This window comes from Vulpes vulpes, chromosome 3, assembly GCF_048418805.1.
Source record: "Vulpes vulpes isolate BD-2025 chromosome 3, VulVul3, whole genome shotgun sequence".
NCBI lineage: Eukaryota > Metazoa > Chordata > Mammalia > Carnivora > Canidae > Vulpes > Vulpes vulpes.
Window position 1 is genome coordinate 115394477 of NC_132782.1, and position 13454 is coordinate 115407930.

A 13454-nucleotide genomic window follows, 5' to 3' on the forward strand; every position below is an offset into this window, starting at 1 on the left:
CGTGGGATTCGATCCCGGGTCTCCAGGATCGCGCCCTGGGCCAAAGGCAGGCGCCAAACCGCTGCGCCACCCAGGGATCCCCTAACTACATATTTTTAAGGCATTAATGAGAAAAGATTAATGAAAACATTTTGATCATAAAAATGAATTGAGTTAGTATGAATGAATGGGTGGAGACGTGATGGTGGCTGTGGTGGTCTGTGCTCCGGGGCCACCAGTGACCTGGATTGTCCCCGTGCTGCCTGTGGCTGCAGGGTCAGGGGAGCCACGGGTGAAGTTGCCACAGAAATGTCCTGTATAAAGACAAACAAATCAGCCAAAGTCTTGTCTCCAGTGGTTGCACAGATTTTATAGGATGCAGTGGGGGAATAAATAGCCTAATGTTTGGTTTAAAATGACTTAAAATTTATTTTCAGCTAAACTTTTTTTTTTAAGATTTATTTATTTTAGAGCGAGAGAGAGCGTGTGCATGAGTGTGGGAGGGTGGGGAGGGTGGGGAATGGCAGCGGGAGAGAGAGAATCTTGAGCAGACTCGTTGCTGAGTGTGGAGCCCAACACAGGGCTCGATCTCATGACTGAGCCAAAACCAAGAGAGTCTAATGCTCAACTGCTGAGCCACCCGGGCACCCCAGTTATTCTCATTTTAAAAGATATTTTCCAAGAATGCCCAGGTGGCTCAGCGGTTGAGCGCCTGCCTTTGTTTGGCTCAGGGCGTGACCCCGGGGTCCTGGGATTGAGTCCTGCATCAGGCTCCCCACATGGAGCCTGCTTTTCCTTCTGCCTGTGTCTCTGCCTCTCTCTCTGTCTCTCATGAATAAATAAAATAAAATAAAAATAAAAGGTATTTTTCCATTCTAGCCTTTGCAAGTTTCCTTGCTTTGGAGATTGTAAATTCTCTGTTGTGATTCTTGCAGCAAATGATGGTCCTCAGTCCCCATTTCATCACATTCTGCCCAAGTGCAAGCTGGCCAGGGACCTCAAGGAAGCTTATGACAGGTAAGACAGGTGAGCGGAGTGGTCAATGCACCTGCCTGTGGGCCTCATTGCCGGAGCTGTTCTCCTGTCGTGCCCCTGAGATGGGGGTGAGTGAGGACTGGGAGTGCCGGCCCCTCTGCTCCAGAACTGAACCTGAGGTCATGTGTGAGAGCCTGAAGTTCCTGTGAGTCATCAGCTGCAAGGTCAGCATGACATAGTGCCACGTTCCGGGTCTGAGGGTGCCCCCCACTCTGCAGGACCTGGGGTTTGGGCCTGAGTGTAGGACGCACAGGCATCGCAGACACAGCAGAGCCTCCCGGTTGTTTCAGTTATTTTGGCGTTTCTAGTTTTCTCTGTGGAGAAGCAAAGAACTTCTTTTCTTTTTAAGAGTGTCTACCGCTCTCAGACCCTGGGTCTGCAGTGTGGGTGGGAGGTGGAGGGGAGCCTGGGCAGGTGCCCAAGTGACCTGTTGCCCTGAAAGCGTGGCCTTTCTACCATGCTCTAGGACTGTTGGTTCATGACGGGCCACAACTCACTGCTGAGGGGACCACATGGCACCAGGCACGTTGCTGCACAGGTGGCACAGAGGTGCGGCTTCTGCTGCTACCTGGCATGCGGCCCAACACCCTCTCCTGGCCTTCCCGGGGCTTCACTCCATCGGTGGACTCCGCACCGCCCGCGGATCTAAGAGCTGTGGCTGGCGATGCCCCGTGTCATCCAGGCCCAGAAAGGGTGGCTTGTCAGGGGGTCCTCTCCTTTTTTGGCGTTAATAATTTCCCCGATCGCACCAACGGTACGTACTTGTTATAGGTATTTAGGAAATCTAGGAAAGTAGAGAGAAAACAAAGCCCGTCTATAGTCCCGGACCCACTCATAATCATTACGAGCATTTTGGAAGTTTTCATTCTTTTTTGCTGTTTTAACTGAAGCTTTTGAGAAGGTCCCCTCTCCGTCAAGTCCGCAGGCCAGAGGTGGAGTGTCTTCCCTGCTGTACCACCAGCAGGCCCCATCCTGGTGGCAGGATGCGTTTCTGTGGGCAATGTGTCGTGTGCCATCCTGCGCAGCAGACAGGCTGAGGGCCCGGGCGAACACGGACCCTTTGTCCCTTTCCGCTGCACATGCCGACCACCCCTCGTCATCTCGGTTGAACAGTGTCGCTTGGACCCTGTCTATACTGGTACATAAGGACTTCTTCTGTTTTCTTTTTTTGTTGCATAATCAGCCAGCCCCTGGACATTTCGTTGGTGCCAGCCTCTGGTGCCGTAAGAGCTGCTGCTCAGTGTCATGCAGGGGTTGCTGTTGATTAGTAAGATGCATTCCTGAGAATGGGATTGCCAGGTCCACAGGTGAGATGCACTTGTAATTTTGGTGCGTGTCCCTGCGGGCCTTGCGCCTCAGGCTGCACCCCCACTAGCAACACAGGAGATGCCTCTTCCTCTGGCTGTGCTGGCGCCGGTCTTGGGGAGCTCTCGGATTTGAGCACCACGATGGGTCACAACGGCATCTGCACAGCCGTGTTGATGCGCCTGTGCGTGTCTCCTTCCCTGTCTAGCTCTACTCAGACCCCCGTGCGTCTGTCTGTCGGGAGGAAAGGTGCCTTCGTTCAGGAGGCAGAGCTGTCTGTGGCAGAAGCTGTGGCTAGTGTACCTTTGTCCTGATTTGGCGGCTGCTGGGTGTCCGGGCACAGAACTCTTGTGCTGCTGTCCCCCCGCCTCTTTGTCCCGTGACATCACCCATGACCACGTCGAGGTCTCTGCGGGCAGAGGCATGCTGCCCTCTGGTCTGGGGTTGGCTGGTGTCTGCAATCGCTCCTTGGAAGAGGCTGCCTTGCTCTGAGTGGTCCTCTGCCTGCCTCAGCTCCGGTCGGACCACACGCGATTAAGGCTAAGCAGCAGGTGAACCCCAAGCCAGAGCCATATTCTCTATGTCTAAGAAAGACTGGACTGTGATTTCTTGGGTTTGAACTGCAAGTTGGAGGCAGTGGGTTCTGGGGAGTCGACTGCCCGCAGCCACTCCGAGCCTGAGGCAGCCCAGCGCCCCCCAGTGGTCATTATTTCAGCGCCCGACAGCCCGACATGGCTCCGTCTCCGGGAAGACTCACCTCCCGTCGCTGTTGAGTGCTTGGTGCCCTCCTTCCTCTGGCGCAGGCATCCTGGTGTGTGAGGTTCGGGATCCCTTTCCTCGGGGTGAAACCCCCCCAGTTCCCAGACCCCACCTTGATGAGTCCTGGGTCCTGGGGCCGCCTCAGGTGCGCCAGCCACCGTTGCCTCTCTGGGGAGGTCCCAGGGCCAGTGGCGTCCTCCTCTGCACCTTGTCCCAGCCCGCCGGTAGCAGAGGCTCTCAAGTCATAGGACCCCGTCCAGCCTGTGGCCCTGCCTGGCCTGCTGCTGCAGTGTGGGCTCACTCTGAAGCCAAGGAAGGGAGACCTGAGTTGACATGACTGATCCAGTAGCACAGGACGCAGAGCTTTCTTCTCCCATTGGCAACTTTCCAGCAGATCCTGGGGAGGGTTTTCTCCGAGCAGACGTGAGAGACGTGGAGGTTGGAGATGGGGGTGAGACTCCTCAAAGGAGTTGTTCTGGCTTTGCTGTTTTAAGGGAAATCCGGGACTGTGGTGTGGCCGACTGGCCTGGTGCCCTCGTGGCCCAGAACCCAAGTCCTGTGCGTGTAGGCGGGCAGCACGAACCTGGCGGAAGCCCACCCTGACTGTTCCAGCATCTGTCTCTCCCCGTGGAGCTTGGGGACCTCAGCGACCGTGTCCACTCATCTGTGTGACTGTCAGCTTGTGTCCCCCATGGACGCCCCTTCTGTAACACGGACTTCGTGGTTGGCCTGCGGGGAGCACGGCTTGCCTGCTGGTAGTTGAAGGAATGAGTAAGCAGGGGTCGTGTTGTTGTGGAGTGCGTGGTTTGACCAAGTGATTGTTGGATGGTTTTCAGAGCTAAGGGGCCTGTGTGGGGACCAGGAGGCTCAGAGCCTGGGGGACTGCCCAGGGCCCAGCCGGGCGGGTGTGCTGGGGACTCTGCGCTGGTTCGTTGCTGCCTGTTCAGAGCAGAGATGGGCCCATGGACACCTCCTTTCATATCCTGGGAATTTTAGTTGTTTGTTCCCTAAAAATGCACTTATATAAGCCTTTCGTGTGAAATTTGAAGGTGGCCCTCTTGGAGCTCACCTGGACCTCTTGGACTGCGTACAGCGTCCCACTCCATGTAGTAGGAAGCCTGGCCGCGTGTGGGACCAGAGTGATCCACAGGTGCTGGGCTGGCAGCAAGAAAGGTGATGGGGAGACCAAACGGGGGGCTCTCGGCTCGGCTGAACGTCAGGAGCTGAAGGTCCTTCTCAGGCGGTGAAATGCAAGGGTGATGGAGTGAGCTTGGAGGCATCGCGTTCTCTCTGGGATGGGAAAGATAAGGGCTTGTCTGAAAGGCCCGTATGGTGCCCCATGCACAGTCATCGCCTTGGGGCTCAGGGCTCTGCTGGGAGCACCTATCTCGGGTGGCAGATAGGGCTGGGCGACTGTGTGACTGGCTGGATAAGCCTCCCGTGGGGGCAGCGCCTTTTGTCCAGTGTACCCAGATCGAATGCGACTGCCCACAGACAGAAGTACAGACATAGCAGGAACCTTCCAGGCCCCGAAGCCCTGCTCTGCTAGAGTCTTGTCTTGTTTTTTTTTTTTTTTTTAAAGTTTCCTTTTATTAACCATCTATAACACTTCCATCCAGATCACTACAGCTTAAAATAGATCACTACCCTTTTGCAGCTATTTAGTAGTCAAGAGCAATGGATAAGATCCATACAACAGTTCTGAAAAGTTCGCACTGTCAGTTCAGAACATCTGCTTCACTGAACCTGATTATTTGAAAAGAATGATAAGAAATTAAACATCACAAATATGTTTTTATTTGTCACCATTAAATGTCTGAATTTTAAACAGATTCTTGGACTGGTGGTTCATATCTATCAGCTCGTTCAACTTTAGCACCGGTCTCATCCCCCATAGCTTTTCTAGAACTACTACCTTCACCATGAAGCTCCATGAGTTTTCCCGATTCAAACTTGGGCTTTGTCAGCATTTTTACTTTTCTAACAAAAACATCATGGAGTGGATAAATAGACTGATAAGCTTTTTCTATATCTTTTCCGATGCTGTCTGGAATCAATTTATTGACTACTTCTTTCAAGTCATTTGTCTGCATCTCTCGGGTCATGATTTCCATCATCTTTTTCCAGATTTGGCGGACCTGTTGGTGCTGAGTGTGAGAGGTCTTCCGAATCTGATTATTGCATTTTTTAGTAAAACCAACACAAAATAGATGAAGCAAATAACCATCGGTAGTCTTTACATCAACATGAGCTTCAATCATGGTCTGCCATTTTTTGACCATGGAGCACATTTTGTCACGGGTAAGATCCATGCCATGGAAATTAGTCAGGCAGTTTTTACCCTGCACATCCTCAGTGATTAGCTTGAATTTCCTAAATGCAACTTTATCATTCTGCAGATCAGCAAGGCTAACTTCAAAAATGCGACCGTTGAGACCATCAGATGCAATTTTGGTTCCTTGAGTTCTTGTGACTAGTGTTTTTCCAATATTTCTTATATTGAACATAGCTGGCGCTTTCACATCATACCAATCTTTCTTAGAAAATGGATCAACCACTTTCTTCTTGGATCCCTTTTTGCCGCCTTTTGTAAGGCGCTTGTTCTTGCTGACCGCCATGGCGCTGCTCTCTAGAGTCTTGTCTTAAAGTGCACTTTATACGGCCCAGGGCATATGCTCCGTGACACTGTGATGATGTTATTTGGTGACAGGCGGTGAGCCCCGGGGACTGTGCAGGCCCACCAGAAACCCGAAGCGTAGCTCACTGTGTGTCAGCTGTGCTGCCGTAAGGATAATAAAAACAGGGAGAGTCTCAGAGGGGGCTCCCTCCACCTGGACGCTCCGCTCCTCTTGGCGGATTCCACAGGGCTCCTGGCTCCTCTCGCTGCAGCTGCAGGGGTATGACAGGGCTTCCCTGGGGGCTCCTGTGGGGGGCGTGGTCACGGTTCTCCTCATGGCATCTCAGCACAAAGTACCCAGTAGGTGGAGGGTGTGGAGGGTGTGAGGGAGTGAGCAAATGCCTGGCAAAGGGAAGTAAAATCCACCTGCAAACCAGGGAACCAACACGGGAGTGTCTCCCACTCTAGGAGAGGACCACGCGCCACTGTGTGCGTGCACAGGGCATCCCCGAACTCCCAGGGGAGCAAAAGCCACTCCATGGGACGTAATAGGAGCCTCAGTGTTTAACTGGTTCTGTGCTGACCCACCGCTACTTGGAACCGTACCCTAAAGAGGACAGCTCAAAGGCAGACTTTTGTTTTCAATCTTCCAGCCTTTCTGTCCACGTATACAGTGAAACAGAGGAGGAGCTCGTGTTGCCCTTCTCAGCTCATTCTCCCTGCAGCCCTGCTGTTCCTCAGTCTTCTCTTCCCTCTTTTGTACGTGGAAGCTGAGAATCTCATCTTCTGTGCAGCCCTCACCAGGTGAGCTTGGATCTGTGAGAGGCTGTTTCTCGGGGTTTGATGGGAGCTGTCCATCTGCAAAGACTCTTGCCCAAAGCTTGCTGAGGCTCTGGGAACCTCCCTCTGCACCCTGTTCTGGAAGAGGCCCTCCTCTGGGGCCTTGGGGAGGGATCTGGGGTCTCTTCCCTAGATCGTGACACTCATCAGACCCACTCATGGGCTTCCCCTTGAGGGACTGTGGCATCGGCAGTGACCAAAGGTTTGCCTTCCAGCCTCAGCCACAGCTGCAGCCCACACCCCTGCAGCCCTGGGTGCTCTGACCCTCCCTTTGGGGGACCACTCAGGGGACAGACGTCCTGGGAGTGCGGTATGGGTTTTCCTGATGCCTCCGGGCAGGGCAGGCAGAAGGTGTTCGCTGAGCGTGGGGCAGTTGGCAGTGAGCAGATGGTGGCGCTGGCCGGCGTCCCAGGGGGTCGTGGAGGTCAGGGATGTGTTCTCTGCTCTTCACCCTGGGTTTTCTCCTCATTACACACTTCCTGCATGAGAAAACTGCTGACCACAGATTCCTCTGGCCCTTTGGGTGAACCCGTGGGGAAACCTGTGGTACTTGGTCTGCCGCTTGAGGCTTCAGGGAAGAGATGGTAGTAACAGCCTGTGGGTTTGGGCTGTGAGGGCCGTAGGGCCGCCTGCCAGCACCGTGGATTTGTGTGTCCCCACGGGAGGTCTGAGACAGCTCCCTGAGCCATGGTCCGGCCCACAAGTGGCCAGATGTGGATGTCTTGGCCTCTCTGGCCACTTGGGAATGGTAGCGTGGGTTGGGATGTGATGGGAAGAACTGGACCAGGACAGGACAGGACAGGCCTTGGCAGTGGGCACACAGCCCTTTCTTGTCCGCCTGCCAGGGGTGTGGTGAGGACCAGCCACAGGGGTTTTGCCCAAGCAGCCACGTCTCTTCTGTGTCGGGTACCAAATGCTCTTGGCTCTTAGCACAACAGGGGCCATGCACCAGGCTTCGGGTACCGTCGGGCTGCTTCTCACTGGAGGGTTCAGAAGCCCCCCCCTGCTGGAAACAGCTCCTTGTGTGTGGTTCTCCGGTGCAGGGCAGACGGTGCCACCTGTCTACGGGGAGCCACCAGCAACCTGTGCTGTGGGCAGAGGCCTCCTGAGGGATCGTGCAGTCTGTAGCGTAGTCCTTGGACCCCTTTCCTTCCTCCATCCATGAGGTTCTCAGTGCCCCCCACGTACCCAACACCTGACCAGCTGTGTGGGGAGCAGCTATGAGACATAAGGCCACAGCTGGTGACGGAATTCTGTTTGGGGAAGCTGCATCAACTAGCAGACAAGTGGGTGCGTCCTGTGGCCTTGACCCAGATACACGTGGTCACACAGCAGCCAGAGTGCCTGTGGGGCTGCATCCGGGCTCACCTCATGGAAGGTGGTGCTTGGGAAGAGATGGGAAACAGGGAAGGAACCTGGGGCACCTGGGCCAGTGCAGGTGGAGCCGTGGTCTGGGGTAGGAGGCGAGGTCAGAGAAAAGTGGGCAGGTCACGTGTGGCTCCTGGCATTTGGGGACCGTGGCTGAGAGACTGCCAGGGTGGGAACTGGGGGGCCTGAGTAGGGAGGCAGGCAGGGGGGCTGGTGCGGAGGTCTGGACTTGGTACCTCCCTGCAGGTAGAGCTGATGGGACTTACAGATGGTCAAGGTGGGATGTGGGAGAAACGAGGATTCCGGGACCGGGCGGCTGTATGTGGCCTGAGCAGTGTTTGGCCCTAAAAGAGGCAAATTGCCGTCCCCACGGAGGGGTGGGGCGTGGAAGGGTTGCAGCGGAGGCTGGCTTGGGCAGTTGCCGTGGTACACTGGGGTACTGCTGTCCTCTTTTGGGGTGGGTGCCGTGGGCTCTTCCCCAGCAGGATGTTTTGGGGGGCTTGGAGGCCGGCCCCTCACCCTTCCTGCCCAGCCCCCCTTTGTGCCAGGGCCTGCCTCTCATCCCTCAGCTTCGCCCTGGCACACCAAGCCTCTGGGACAGATGTCGGAGAGGCTTCCTTCAAGTCCTGGGACCCGACTGGATTCCATATTCCGGGGCTACAGAGAAACGTGTGTGTGTGTGTGTGTGTGTGTGTGTGTGTGTGTGTATGTTCCTAATGCGGCTTCTTAACTTGAACATCCCAAGATCTGGGAAGGTGCTGTCCTGCCCAAGGGCTTCACTTGCACTTGCAGCAGCAGGAGTAGTGTGCTGGGAGGCAGCACCCTCAGCTGGGGTTTTGTGTGCTCAGCGTGTGGTTGAAGCGGCTGTGGACCAGCGATGGCACCTGATGGGGGTGGGGTCTGCTCTCTGCAGCCTGTGTACGTCTGGCGTGGTACGACTCCACATCAACAGCTGGCTGGAGGTGAGCTTCTGCTTGCCCCACAAGATCCACTACGCTGCTTCCAGCCTCATCCCCCCCGAGGCCATCGAGCGGAGCCTGAAAGCCATCCGGTGAGTGCCGGCCCGGCCTGCACGCACGCACGCACGCGCGCGCACAGGGTCTGCGGGGCCTTCTCTGTAGCATCTGCCTGAGGCCTCAGTGACCTCCCTCAAGAGTTGGCTTTCCCTCTTTCTGCCACAGGTACTGGCAGGTAAGGCTCTGTTTATAGAAGTAAAAATGGATATTTTGGGGTCTGTTTTTTTTCAGAAAAGACTGACCGCAGGTCTCCTCTGGGCTGTCTTGGCACTGCCGGGGCAATGGCGCTCTGTGGGGGGGTCTGTGCGGGGCTGTTGGGGCCGAGCACCCTGATGAGAAGCCAGAGGGTGGGAGGGATCTCGGCCTCCCGCTGCTACTCACCGGGCCTCCTGCGCCTGAGTCAGAGCTTGTGGGACCTGTTCCTTCATCTCACTGATTTTCTGCAAGGAAAGAGCTAAGCTCAGGTTTTACAACCCCCTCACCCCCATTAAAGTTCTCTGTCTCCTTAGATATTTTTATTTATAACTAAAAAAAGAAATCTAGGCACGTTACAGAAAATTTGTAAATGAGAGAGAGCAAGGCACCGCCTAGCCTTCTGTGCTCCAAGTCCGTGTCCTTCCTCCTGGGCTTCCTTGCTGAGTATATTTTTATGTACTTCTATTCATAGCCTGTGGCGGAGATTTTGTTTTTCCATATTTGGGACTCTTTCCTTGGAAAAGATTCATGAATTTTTTCCAGTCAACAAATGTTTGCTGGGCAATCCCAGAAGTGGGAGGTGGAATTGGATTGTCAGGCCTTTTTCAGTTTTGCTCAGTTGGGTTTTTTGAGGGTTGTAGTAATCCTTGTGGCTTTTTATTTTTATTTATTTTTTAAAAGATTTTATTTATTTATTCATGAGACACACAGAGAGGCAGAGACATAGGCCGAGGGAGAAGCAGGCTCCATGCAGGGAGCCTGATGCGGGACTTGATCCCGGGACCCCAGGATCACGCCCTGGGCCGAAGGCAGATGCTCAACCACTGAGCCACCCAGATGTCCCTCCTTGCGGCTTTTTAAAGGCCCCTGGACATACCACTGCCCCTCTGTCTAACCCTTCCAGTGACCTCCCAGGTTCGGTGTGTGCTCCAGTGATGTGCCCAGTCAGGGGGCCTGTAGCTTGCATGTCCCACTGACCTGTGACTCTGCTCTGCAGCCCATACCACGCTCTGCTGCTGCTCAGTGATGAGAAGTCCCTGCTGGCTGAGCTCCCGCTCGACTGCTCCCCGGCCCTGGTGCGTGTGATCAAGACCACCTCTGCTGTGAAGAACCTGCAGCAGCTGGCCCAGGATGCAGACCTGGCCTTGCTGCAGGTAACCCCCGGGGGCCTGGGCACACCCTAAATGGGGGGGGGAAAGGGCAGGGTGGGGGAGGGCACACCAGAGCAGGTGGTCTTGGGTGAAGGTAGGAGGTCAGGGCATCAGGAGAGCAGGCTTCCTGTGTGCCGTGTCCCCAGGACCCCTGTCCAGCCGAGAGCCACTGCGTGGCCTGTGGTGGGATGGCTTGGAGTTGTGCAGTCTGAGTCGGGCCTGGCTTCAGGGCAGGCTTGTGCACTGCTTGTAGGACTGGAGTTGTCCTGTGTCCAGGAGTTGTGAGGCGTGAGGCCCTCCAGGGGCTGGATGACCGGGCTGTGGAGGATGTGGTGCCAGGGCTGGGGGCACGCAGGGTGTCGCCATGGAGAAGCCAGTGTGGGAGGTGAGGGCAGGAAGTTCAGATGAGGGCCCAGCTGTGTGCAGAACCAGACCTCACCCGGTGGCCCTGATGCCTCCCTCATGTGCACAGGCTGGCCTGCGTTCTGGGTGACATCCCTCTCTCTTCCTGAGCCATGTGCCCCTGGACTGCAGTTTCTTTCTCTCTCTCTCTCTTTTTAAAGATTTATTTATTTTATTATTTTTAAAAATATTTTATTTATTCGTGAAAGAGAGAGAGAGGCAGAGACACAGGCAGAGGGAGAAGCAGGCTCCACGCAGGGAGCCCGACAAGGGACTCGATCCCGAGACCCAGGATCACACCCTGGTGCTAAGCTGCTGAGCCACCGGGGCTGCCCTATTTATTTTAGAGAGAGTGCAGGAGCCGCATGAGCTGGAGGAGGGGCAGAGGGAAGGGCAAAGGGGAGAATCCCAAGCAGACCCCCAGCCGAGCACGGAGCCCAGCTCGGGGTTCAGTCTACCCCGAGATCATGACCTGAGCTGAAAACAAGAGCCAGAAGCCCCAGCACCTGACCCGTCCAGGCGTCCCCACAGTTCCTGATCGGAGGGAGGGCCCCTCAGTCCTGCTGTGATCCCCTTGGAGCCATGTGGGGACCAGGGCGTGAGCAGAAGCACAGGGAGATGCTAAGGGTCCCCAGGCAGGGGTGCCTCCAAGTGAGGTTGAGGGTGGGAGCGGGGTCTGGGACCGGTGGGCACCGTGTGGCCGCCAGGGGGCAGCAGGACCCGGCAGGGAGCCGTGGCTCTGAGGCCGGGAGGCCGGAGCCTGGGCCACCTGAGCCGCCCGCCTTTGGCCTTGGTCCTTAGCACGTTGGGCGGGCTTCACTCAGGCCTCTGTGCTGATTGTCCTCATCTGTGCCCCATGACCTTTGCCCCCCATCCCCCGGGATTGTTTCTTGGACACTGCCTTCCTGGGTCCTCACACAGGCTCCTGAGCTGGGCGGGAGCCGAGAGGGCCATGTCCTGCCGGCCTTCGTAGCCTCCACCGGACAGTACCTCCGTGGCCGCTCTGTCCACACCGCAGGCTGGTGCTCTGACCGCTGCAGGCCACACACGCGGCCAAAGCTTTCAAGTTGCTTGGTCTCTTTGGACGAAGACAGAGCTGTGTCCCCTGGTCCTCAGGAGACCGTTTCCTGCTGGTGTGGTAGCGGGTCTCCCCGGACTGTGCTGCTGCCGGTGGCCAGTGGCCGGTGGCCCAGTGGCCCCGAGGACAGCCAGGCTGGCCCCCGTTGGAGCCCAAGCACTGATGGCCTCCCGGGGAGGAAGTGTCAGCTTCAGGTGTGGCTGTCACCACATGGTTTTGTTTTTTAAGATTTTCTGTACTTGAGATAGTGAGAGAGCACAGCAGGGGGCAGAGGGGAGGGAGAGGCAGGCTCCCCCTAGGCGGGGAGCCCCACGTAGAGCTGGGCCCCAGGACCCGGGGTCACGGCCTGAGCCGAAGGGCCACTTGGGGGCCTCTCATCAGAAGATTTAAAACAACATCCATTCCCAGGGCGCCTGGTGGGCTCAACCAGCGAATGTGTGACTCCCGATCTCGGGGTCATGAGTCGGAGCCCCACATTGGGTACAGAGGTTCCTTAAGAAAAAATAAAATCTGGGATGCCTGGGTGACTCAGCGGTTGAGTTTGTTCAGCTGCCGCAGAGGCAGAAACGTCCAGTGCCCTGCCCTGAAGTTCTGCAGTGCGGCATTCGCAGACCCAGGCCCCCCTTTGCATGTCTGTGGCCCATCCTGTCAGCATCCGGGGATGCTGGGCTGCACGGGACGCGTGGAGGAGGTGCAGGACGGGTTCACTGACCCACACCCACTGCCACGAGGAAACCCATCCCCGAGCGGGGCTCCTGGTGGGGGTAGGGTGCTGGCCAACCAAGGCCTTTGCTCAGCTGCTGACCCCGGGTCCTGGGCACCTCAGAAGTCCCCGTGCTCAGGAGGCCTTCCCTCAGTGCCAGCCTGGTCGGGGTCCTATGGGAAATGACCGTTGGGGAGCACAGCAGGGACCAATGCTCTGCCACGGGCCCAGCTGGGGAGCCAAAGAGTTGGGGAGCAGCCTCCCAGCTTCCGCTGCCTGCAGGTTTTCCAGCTGGCGGCCCACCTGGTGTACTGGGGCAAGGCCATCATCATCTACCCGCTGTGCGAGAACAACGTCTACATGCTTTCCCCCAATGCCAGCGTGTGTCTGTGAGTACCTCTGGCTGCCCCTTGCTAAGCCGGGCCCTTGCTTGGGCTCAATTGCTGGCCTCTACTGCATCCATGTTCTAATCCTGGCCTGGTCAGTGCCATGTGCGGGGTCTGTCTCCCTTACACCTGCTGGCCAGTGGGCTCTGGATGGGGGCCTGGTGGGAGTTGGGGGCCTTGACCTTGACTTGGGGGCTCAGAGGGGCTTTGGCCTGTGCCCATGGCCCCTGCTGCCCATTGAGGGTATCGCACCCATGCTGGGCTGCCTGCTATGCTGTGTCTCCCTGCTGTCCACCCTGGGCTCATGCCGAGGGCACAGAGGTCACGGAGCGATGCAGAGGTCTGCTGAGCTCATGGGCACGTGCACCTCACCTGTCCCCAGGTACTCCCCGTTGGCTGAACAGTTTTCCCGTCAGTTTCCGGCTCACGACCTGCCGTCTGTCCTCGCTAAGTTCTCCTTGCCAGTTTCCTTGTCAGAATTCAGGAACCCCCTCGCTCCCCCTGTGCAGGAGGTAAGTCGCTGGAGTCCAGGGAGTCTGGAGACCATCCAGCCGGTGTCAGTCCCTTGTCTCAGAGCCTCAGTGCTGCTGCACCTGGGTTTTGAGAGCGTGGGCTTGCTG

The 13454-nt window shown here is 56.5% G+C and overlaps 1 protein-coding gene and 1 pseudogene across 19 annotated transcripts in view; one reads left to right on the forward strand and one right to left on the reverse strand.

The window, feature by feature from the left end:
• NPRL3 (NPR3 like, GATOR1 complex subunit) overlaps positions 1–13454 on the forward strand; it is a 67922-nt gene that overhangs the window by 50384 nt on the left and 4084 nt on the right. For 14 of the 19 annotated variants that reach the window (XR_012000703.1, XR_012000704.1, XM_072754283.1 and 11 more), the window contains 5 exons: positions 915–996; positions 8817–8954; positions 10112–10268; positions 12731–12837; positions 13217–13346. Coding sequence is in view for 17 of the 19 variants with exons in the window: in XM_072754283.1 (XP_072610384.1) it covers positions 915–996; positions 8817–8954; positions 10112–10268; positions 12731–12837; positions 13217–13346 (614 nt within the window). In the remaining 2 variants the exon portion in view is untranslated. Of the gene's footprint in view, positions 1–914; positions 997–1480; positions 1769–6348; positions 6500–8816; positions 8955–10111; positions 10269–12730; positions 12838–13216; positions 13347–13454 lie in introns of all 19 variants that reach the window. The other 5 variants (XM_072754281.1, XM_072754285.1, XM_072754287.1 and 2 more) reach the window with 2 other exon arrangements.
• LOC112909136 (small ribosomal subunit protein eS1 pseudogene) lies at positions 4632–5696 on the reverse strand (annotated as a pseudogene).